This window comes from Limulus polyphemus, unplaced genomic scaffold (genome assembly GCF_000517525.1).
Source record: "Limulus polyphemus unplaced genomic scaffold, Limulus_polyphemus-2.1.2 Scaffold665, whole genome shotgun sequence".
NCBI classification, from domain to species: Eukaryota; Metazoa; Arthropoda; class Merostomata; order Xiphosura; family Limulidae; genus Limulus; species Limulus polyphemus.
This window is the reverse complement of record NW_013666275.1, coordinates 369,326-379,763: the sequence shown is the minus strand read 5'-3', so window position 1 is coordinate 379,763 and position 10,438 is coordinate 369,326. Positions and strand designations below refer to the sequence as shown.

The window sequence follows — 10,438 nt, the reverse complement described above, 5'->3', positions numbered from 1 at the left end:
TATACTAAGCAACTGATTCATATGTTATATATATCACTATCCAGTATACTAAGCAACTGATTCATATGTTATATATATCACTATCCAGTATACTAAGCAACTGATTCATGTGTTATATATATCAATATCCAGTATACCAAGCAATTGCAATATATGGTATATATATCACTGTCCAGTATGCTAAGCAACTGACTCGTATGTTATATATATATATCACAACTTGTATGTAACACCTGTAGGATGAGCTCAAATAGTGGGGAATCCTTTGTCTCCATATAAAGTGGAACTGCGCATTCCATAAGCTAGATAATTGGTACGTATAATATACATCGCTGTGTACCTGTAACATAATTAGGATGTATTTGGTGTTCTAGGAGGTTTATAGAAGAGTTTCAGTAGCCGCGTCAACTTAAATAATTTACTAAATTTATATGTCGAATGCCAATGCTCATACAACATATGTATAGATCAAACTGTTTTTGCGGTACTTGATCACAATATAGATAAAATATATTTCATTTCTATAGGAGGTTCCGTATATGTTACTAGAAGACGGTCCAAATAATGCCACTAGAGCAGCTGGTGGTTGTGAGTATCAACTATTAGAAGCTTTAGCAGGATACTTCAGTTTTACGTATGTATTATTCCTTTTTGTTCTAAACATTGCAATCCCTCCTTAATATAGTCTAAGTAATTTCTATGTAGCATACTTGATTAACGTTATCATTATTTGATATTACAATGTATTGTTCCTAAGAAGTTATCATTAACTTTTAACAGGTATACTTTAACAAAACCAGTTGATGACGAATTTGGAGATGTAGGAGCTCATGGTAAATGGACGGGAATGATAGGATACCTGCAAGACGAGGTACTTTTTTATATTATTGTTCTCTATGTTTTATATTTAAGCAGTGCACTAGTTCGCTGCTTCTCTCTTCTGTTTCTGTTTCTTTTCTGATGCTCATCTTTTCTACATTAGGTTTTGTTACAGTAAACTTTTCTCTAATAATGATGGGTGAATACAGAATACCATGTAATGCAATTTCAATAAAGCTTAAAACTACACTAACGGAACAATACCAAATTTATATGGATGATATTAGTTTCGACATCTCACATGTCCTCTTCAGACCAACTTTTTAGTGTGTGGAAGAAACGCGCACGTTGCTTATTTTATAACGGAAGTTCCAATTCCTTGAATGGGATATATGACGTCAGAAAGAGATTCAACTTAAAATGATTCAGACTTGTTAAAATTTGGGTTAACGAACTTTCCAGAATTCTTCTTCTGACATAATTTGTATTTCCGTATATTAGCTTGGCTGATTCCAAGATTACTTTATGATCAACTTCTCTTATATGTGGAAAAATAGTTATTTGTTTGACCATTTTTACCATTCTTTTTGTTTTCCGCGAGTTAGTTATAAGTTCAATGTTTTTAAGAGCTTAAAGAATTTGTCATCACATGACCCTTAATGACGAAATTTAAAATAGTTATATAACTGTAGGCTTTGTCAAAAATACTCATGAAAAGGCAAGAAAGACATTCTTTAGAAACAGTAACCAGCAAACATCAACATCTCCACGTGAAAATGAAATACTTAGCGTTAACTACAATTCTAATATTCTGCCTTTAAAGGGATGCCTGAAAATTAACAATTTCAAAGTTACTTATAAATATCCCAATACCATTAAAAATTTCTTATCATCAAAAAAGCCTGCACCTCAAGATAAAGAACATGATGACGATATAGTCTCCTACCAAGTCTGCGAAAAGGTTTATGTTTCTGAAACAAGTAGATATTAAATACCAGACAAGTGAAATGTCGAAACTAGTATCCACATAAATTTGGTATTGTTCTGTTAGCGTGGATTTAAACTTTTCTTTAATAAACTCACATTTCTACTAATTCTCTCTAGCATTCACAGTCACTGTTTTACGAATATTCACGTTCTTTGTTTTGTCTCCTCTGATCCTTACAAAATTCACATTCTTTGTTCCCTACTATTCACACTAGTTTCTTTCTTTGACATGCACATTCACTGTTTCTTTCGTATACACATTTATTGTTTCTGAAGCAATCACACTCATTGTTTCTCCGTTATTCATAATATCGTTTCTCCAATTTCCATGTTATTTTTTTTCAATATTCACAGTCATTCTTTTTTTATCATTCACTGTCACAACATTCTAGCTAAGACTACGTATATATATTCTATAGTTTCTTTAGCCTCCTAAGCTGCTGAAAATGGTTTCCCGCGAGTGATTTAAGGCATTGTTTGACCAAAACAAACGGCATTACGTATGGAACGTCTCTGACTGTACTTTATCGAAGCACAACGAATGAATCTCTGACTGTACTTTATCGAAGCACAACGAATGAATCTCTGACTGTACTTTATCGAAGCACAACGAATGAATCTCTGACTGTACTTTATCGAAGCACAACGAATGAATCTCTGACTGTACTTTATCGAAGCACAACGAATGAATCTCTGACTGTACTTTATCGAAGCACAACGAATGAATCTCTGACTGTACTTTATCGAAGCACAACGAATGAATCTCTGACTGTACTTTATCGAAGCACAACGAATGAATTTGCACTAGCATCCATTGCTATCTGGTGGATATTGTTTATAATGGTGAACTACATACAAGTTTTAAAAAATAACAGTTTTAGAAAATGTAAAATTTTAAAATGTAAAGTGTACCCTGGAATATCAACATTGCGTTAATTATGGTCGCTAATCATCTGTCGCTGAAGAAGTTGTTTCAATGTCAATAAAACCATATTGCTTCTTTTATCCACTATTCTAGCTTTTGATTTGAAAAGTTTAGTTGTAGCAGCTGTTACGTATTACAATCTCGAATAGTCTAAAACCGAGCTAAATGATAATTTTAATTTAGTAGCTAAATAAATGCCGATATATATCTCCAATATGTGATATTTGGCAACAAGATTGTTACACACAGTTTCTTTTTTAATACAAATATGTTTTAATATGTAAACAACAATACAATTTACAATAACAGTTATTACAAACAATGACTTATATACAAAAGTTTTACAAACTTACAAGCAATATAAAGTCTTCTTTTTAGTCTGGAACTTCCTTGATGTCTTATCGAAGGTTCACGATGAACAAGATAATTTCGAGTTGATGTAGGTACAATTCACTTAATAGGAAGTTAGCTAGCTCTGTGAAATTCACTGATCACACGCTGATTTTTCCTACCGGTGACGTTAGGTAATGTTTTTTGTAAAAGTACTAATGTCCGATGAGAATCCAATGAAGTTGAATGATTTTTAATGTTCGAAATTTATAAGCATTCCTGATCAATATATCTTAAGTTCCCGATTAATAAGCGTTAATGAGGGTTATAGCTTACGAACTTTATAGCACACCAATTACAACAACCCAATAATTGATACTCTTTTTAGGTGCGTCGCGTTGGTTATATTTATAGACGTGTGGAGAGTTTCTCGAAAATTCAGATTACGTAACAATACAAAACTACCCTAGCGTTTATGTACACACACATATATATATATTCTTGATTCTTACATTCGAGAATCTTCTACAACTTTAGAGAATAGAGAAGAATTCCGCAATACATATTTAATAGTATACGTTGTGTACATTTCTAAATATAAATTTAATTTAAACAGACATCGATATTAAAATAAATGTATAATAATAAATCCGTCACACAGCTAATACCGACTGCTATTTCATACACCTATTTAATTTTCTCATAGAAGTAATTCTGGGGTATATTGACGTAGTTGTATTGAGAACCTGTGTATATGTATTGGTGTGATTCAAGTCACGAATAAGTATTTTGATGTGTATTTGTTTGTTGTTGATTTTTCTTGTTGCTGTTTTTTCCTTCACTGTTAAGCATAAAGCTACACAATGGGCTATCTGTACTGTGCTCACCACGAATACAGAAACCCGTTTTTTAGCGCTACAAGTCTTCTGACTTACCGCTGAGACACTAGCGGGCGTGTGTGCAAGTAAAAAGTCGCCTGTTTTTATAATTGGAGTTTAGAAGAAAACACAGCATTACAATATTTTATACAACATTTGTATTCTGTGACAAAGGAAATCTAATACACATTTATACTACTCAGGATTTGACAAAAATATATTTGAATGTTTCGCCTGATTTTTCAATCTAATACACATCATAAACCGCATGTCTGCGGACTTACAACGCTAGAAACATATAGTATCGTGCTTAACCTCAAACAAACATATCATAATATCAGGAAATAAACATATTTATTGAGTAGACTAACTTGCTTACTTTTATTCTTATTCATAAGATGTGTTAAATGTGCTCGAAAACGAACTACTAGACTTTATTATTTTGCTTTTATTTCTAGCATTGCCTTTTCAGATGACGACACATAATAACATAAGAAGACTAAGATCTAATACCTTGTATTTAATAATATTCATCTTGGTGAAATACGTTAAATAAAACCGAAAACGGCTCCCTGTACTTAACATGTTGATTTTGTTTAGATCCAGGTTTTAAATGATGGCACACAATAATAATATTGTGAGGCAAAACATCTGTTGTGTAACCGTTCGTTTTTATGCCTCTACTTTATGTAAAACTGTTGTAGATAAGAGTCTTTTAGGCAAAACGAATGTGTAGTCATTGTGCAAAACGAATGTGTAGTCATTGTTCTTTTGTTGTTGTTTTTTTCTTAAATAATATACATGACCTATAGAAAGCAGATATTGCCCTCTGCGGTCTCAGTATCACAAAGGAGAGAGAAACAGTTGTGGACTTCTCAACTTTTTATATGAACGATCCAGTTAAATTTATAACTCACACTCCAGGACTGAGACCACGAGCTTTTGTTATCGTCAGACCTTTCAGTAAAGAGGTAAGTCATGTCAATAGTATAAAAAAATGTATGTTAATCTTTGTTATCGACTTTCAGTAAAGAGGTAAGTCATGTGAAAAACATGTTTAAAATGTGTTCATATCTCTTAGATTTAGATTTTCTTGATTTTTCTATATTTTCCTTTCATCCACAACCTATCATGTGAATACAAGCCACGTGGTTAAGTACCATAGCTTACTTCTTAAGACCCATTTAAATGCGCATTTTCACAAAAACAGTTATATTCAACATAATTAATTTTAGGTTAACAAAAATATAAAAACAGTAGATTTGTCTTTACCAACATAAGCAGTCTTCATAACTGACCCAGGAGAATTTGCGGCTATTTCTTTTCTGAAAGAATGATGGCCATAAATCCAAAGATATAAAATTTCAAGTACATTATACAGATTAATGGAACATAAGATATACTAAATTTGTGGGTTTTCTTCATTTTTGATATAGAACACATGAAACGTATCTTTTGATATATAAATCGTGTGTATTTATATATATATATGTATTAATGAGTTCAGGTAAGCCAATGTCAGATTATTCTTTATATATATGTTTCATATATATATATCATGAATTTGTTATTTATTTTCTATATATATACTTATAACTCTATACTAGTATAATTTATCCACTGTACTATTAAATTAATGCTTTACTATTGTATTGGGGACTGGAATGCCCACCTCAGGCAGTTTATCTTACTTACCCACAAGTGGTAGTACCTTATTTCGTTTTTCTTTTTTATATATATTATATTTTTCTTCCTTTCTTTTTACTTTGGAGAGCAGACATCTTCCCACAGTTATCAGCAGGCAGTGAAGGGTGATATAGATGTGGGACGTTAGGGTCTTGAGCACCCACATCTGATTCTCCTAAGTTGTATTTATTTTTACAATTTCTTCATGTGAGACTGGCGAACGGAGATTAAGACTGATAGACGATGTATCCCCCACCGCAATGTGGGTCCTACTTCCGCAGTCATCTCCAAAATCCAGAGTACATTTTATATTCCACATTATAGCCTATACCCTGGGGGTCCTTTAAATTTATGCAACATCTTTTATTTAATTTTTTTTGTTTCGGCTTGGTTTTGTTCAATTAAATGTCAGTTATAACAGGTTTGAATTTGCGTATTTAATGCAGTCCTTCCTTTTTGATTATATTTTTCTTGACTGGTTAAGTATTAATTATATATATTTATATATATATGTGTGTGAATTGAATATATATTTGCGAACCAGGTGTGATGGTATAAAACTGCTAATCACTAAAGGTATTTACATCAGTTTGATATTGTTTGTTTAGCACAAAGCTGCACAATGGAATATCTGGACTGCTTCCGCAGCAGGACCGAACCTAGAATTTTACATTCCAGCGGAGTCACTGGAGAGGGGATAATTTTAATTCATGAAATAATAGCATATTCGTAATGATATGTGTATTAAGACTTTCTTTTTATAGAGACACTTCATACGAAAAATTTGATTTAAAACGTAAAAAAAATTATAACATTCTTAGATAAAAAAATTTGGGGAACATGTATATAAAACTAAATACACAAATGTTTAAACCTTGTTACAATGAAAGATTTTGTTGTTTTCTCTGTCAGGTCTGGCTTAGTGTTATTGGTGCCCTCCTTATAGCATCCCTATCTCTTCAAACAATGTTTTTCTTGTCCAATCGATACCATTATGAGAGAGAACAGACAACTTTTAACGCCATCTGGTACCTGGGAGGAACATTAACACAGCAAGGTCAGTATATGAGGTGTATGTAACAAGATAACAATAACATTAGTCTTTTATCCTTCACGAACAATTATTAGCAGTAATAATAAGAGTTAAATAGTGTTTTGAAAAAAAATCAGTAAAATTATATAATCATATTATTCATAAAATCATAAATAATATTCAACGTTACACTGGTACACAATTAAAAATATTTTATTTAGGCCTATCTATGGCCTTCAAAAAGTTGACTACTCTACATGTTTCGACGTTACAACGTCATCCTCAGGAGTGTAACGTCGAAACATGTAGCGTTGTCAACTTTTTGAAGGCCATAGATAGGCCTAAATAAAATGTTTTTAATTGTGTAAGTTTCTTATATGTGGCACGAAATTTTGTTTTTTAAGGTTTTGTGGGATGTAAGCCTAAATACCTCTTGTTTCGTTTTGCAAGAAGGGAGAAAATGATGCATTAACTGTTTTGTTTTGCTAGTAGTTTGTAGTCTCATTTCAAAAACTGTACATTTTGATTTCTAAAGAGTTTCAAACACCCCCCCCTCCAAAAAAAAAACAGTGAAGGAAGTAGCAACTCATCTCTAGCAAAATATTAGTTATATGAGCCCAACAGTTGGTGGTGGGTAGTGTTGACTAGTTGCCATATATTTAGCTTATTACTTCTAAATTAAGGACCCAAAGGAAAAAAAAAGTAATAATTTTTTAACTTTAGATTGTCTTACCATTTAGAACAAGAAAATATCGATGTTTTGACCTGATTCAAAAGTAAAATGTTACATATGCATGTACCAAAGAGATACGTATGTTTTAGTTAACTGTTTTGGAGTCTCATGATATCGTTAGACCTGTCATAGCTTGGTTATTAGGGTGCTTGATTCACAATCTGTGGTTCGCAAGTTCGAATCCCCGTCTCCGAACATGCTCACCCTTTCGGCCATAGGAATGTCATAATATGACTGTTAATCCCGCTATTCGTTAATAAAAGAATAGCTCAAGAGTTGGCGATGGGTGGTGATGACTAGATGTTCCCTTTAATCTATCACTACTTATTTATGGACGGCTATCGCAAATAGCCCTCATGTAGCTTTGCGCGAAAATCAAAATAAACCAAACCACAACATTGTTACTACCCATGTCGCCAAGTCCAGTTATGCGCTTTCTCATGACAGTGCATTTTGGAATTAGCCTTGAACGTAGTTTCCATTGCAAAAAGCTTCATCGTAATGCGTTCATTTACAAAGCGTACCGCTCCTCCCTGTAGCTTTCAATAATCCATCTAATGTATGAGGACAGCAGTTTTCCATTGTCACAAAGAAAGGAAAATTCCCATATAAAAAGTTTATTTTTAGCACAAAGCTATACAATTGGTTACCTTATCTTTGTTCATTGCATGGAATCGAGTGTTTTAAGTCTGTAAACTTACCATTGATCCATCGGGGTGCTTGTATGAAATGGACTAAGTCTGAAGTCAATGTTGGCTTCCCATTTCACTTTCTTTCATTTTATTAGTACTTGACTATCCGAAAGGAAGCCTTGACCATTTTTATATATCTATGGATTCTTGGTTAACGAAATGAATAACGAAAAGAATAAAAGATAATGTTTGTTCATGTATGTGATACAATAAATTAAAACACTAAGCTTATATATACTCAGTCTTTCAATGAAGAATAATCCTATAATATTAAACTTATGTTTGAAAGATAAAAAACACTTTTGAATGATGAATAATACGTTAATATTAATATCTAAATGATGCATAACAAATTTGTATTACATTAAAACTGAATGGATTTGCAAATAATTAGAATAATATCTATAAATTAAATTAGCTAAGCGAAGTGTGATTTGTTTTTGTTGTTTGAGTGGGTTAACTTAATTTAAATGTCATTGAATAGAAGTAAATAAAAACATGTATTTTTTGATAATTTTGTGTAAATTTTTGACTATATAAATAACAAATTATAGTTATCATGTAATAAACTGGTTTCACTGTCTTTACTTTTTCATTCCAGGAAAGAAATAATAATTAAAAGTATTAAATATTTTTTGTAAACTCAATTCATATATTAAAATGTTTTATTTAGAATCAATTATCACAAATAGAAATGTATTCTTTTTTGTACTTGTTAGTGAACAGAATACTTGGAATTAAATTATCATAGCATATATAGCTTATTAATATTGAAATAATTTAATGTCTTCAACACAAATTTGAGTCCTTTTTTAAAGAATCAAAACTAATAATCGCAAACAATCTATCTAAAGTTTAAAAGGATATCAGTACTTTGTATATAATATTTTAAATATTAAACACACCATTCAATGTTAAAGAGCATTAAGCCAGCTTTACATGGAAACTTGTCAAAACAAAGATTGATACGAAAGAGTGGCTATTAATTCATGTCAGTTGTTTATCAATTTTCAAAAGATTTGCAGGGGAGGACCACAAGAGATTCTTGATACGATTTCAGCAAATGCAAGTCTGGAATTAATGGACACTTGAACAAGCTATGCAATATATGCTACTGATCATGAAAGGACCAAAGTTATTTTTTGTGGAACACTAGACTACTCATACCTGGAGGATTGGACACCATAGTAGGAGCATTACAATTACATTTCATCTAACCCTGAACAGAGCTATCTATCGTGAAGAGTTTAAAGCATAGACGAAAGTGGTGATGGAAACCCTGGCCACTTATGGTGGTCTATGTTGTTGGTAGAAGAAGGAATATTCTATTTAACTAGCCCTTAGGAACCTCATATATGAACAACTATGCCATCATATGGGAATGGGGATCAGATTTTCTAATACAGACTGTGTCACAGGACATCACGAATATGATTATGACATCAGTCTACTGGTGAGATGGAGATGGATAACGTTAGCATACCTAATAATTCATTCAGAACTATAAGAGGCTTAAACTGACTCAGGAAAATTCGTTTTAAACTGTGCACAATTTCACAACTATATTCAAGTATCTACTGCAGTTGATGTTGTATGGAGTACAGTGGTAAGGCATTTTGGTATTTATGGATTAAGATTTGTTGATTTTTTTCAGGAAGCTTTGGACAATGAATGAGTGATTTGTTTCAAAGAATGAATAGAAACTTAAATCAAAGAATTGTATTTTTATAAGACTGGAGTAGTACTATCACAAGAGTAGGATGAATTGAAAAGAGCATTGGCACTTAGCAGTTTCCATCTGGCTATAATTTTTATTTAAGTCATAGACAAGAGCAAACACCTTTAACCTTTTTGTTGAAGAGAGGCAAACTGAATGAAGATTTAAAGCAAGTATTTTGCAAAAAGCCCATTGTTACAAAAAAAATCTCAATTGATATATAAATAAATATATATCTATATATTCAATTTATTTGGGTACTTTAAAATGAATTATTTTAGAATGTCTACTAATATTTTACAGGTCATGAAAGACATCCTTCTTTGTGAATTTTTGTTCACTCATAAAATTTTCCTGGGTGACTTCCTGATGGTCTAGTATCCTGATATTATCCTTCATTAGTTATGCTATTTTTCTTCAATTGTAACAAATAATGCTGCAACTTAGTCTCTCTTTTATCATTAAATCATATTACAATTCAACAAGTTTAGTAGAATAATTTAATATGTCACTAGCCTTTCTTAAATATTCACTTCAATCTGAGATAATTATATTATTCCCTTTATCGGATATTGAAATAACGATAATATGGTTTTTAATAAGACATTTTAAAGCTTCAAATTCCTCTTAACCTAAAT

The 10,438-nt window shown here is 31.7% G+C and overlaps 1 protein-coding gene across 1 annotated transcript in view; it reads left to right on the top strand.

The window, feature by feature from the left end:
• The window catches only part of LOC111085854 (glutamate receptor ionotropic, delta-2-like), a 75,909-nt gene extending 66,155 nt beyond the window's left edge, over nt 1–9,754 (top strand). Inside the window, exons 6-10 of the mRNA XM_022386373.1 lie at nt 528–634; nt 781–871; nt 4,752–4,910; nt 6,538–6,682; nt 9,738–9,754. Of these exons, the coding sequence (XP_022242081.1) occupies nt 528–634; nt 781–871; nt 4,752–4,910; nt 6,538–6,682; nt 9,738–9,754 (519 nt within the window). The remainder of the gene's footprint in view (nt 1–527; nt 635–780; nt 872–4,751; nt 4,911–6,537; nt 6,683–9,737) is intronic.
• The last annotated feature ends 684 nt before the right edge of the window (nt 9,755–10,438 follow it).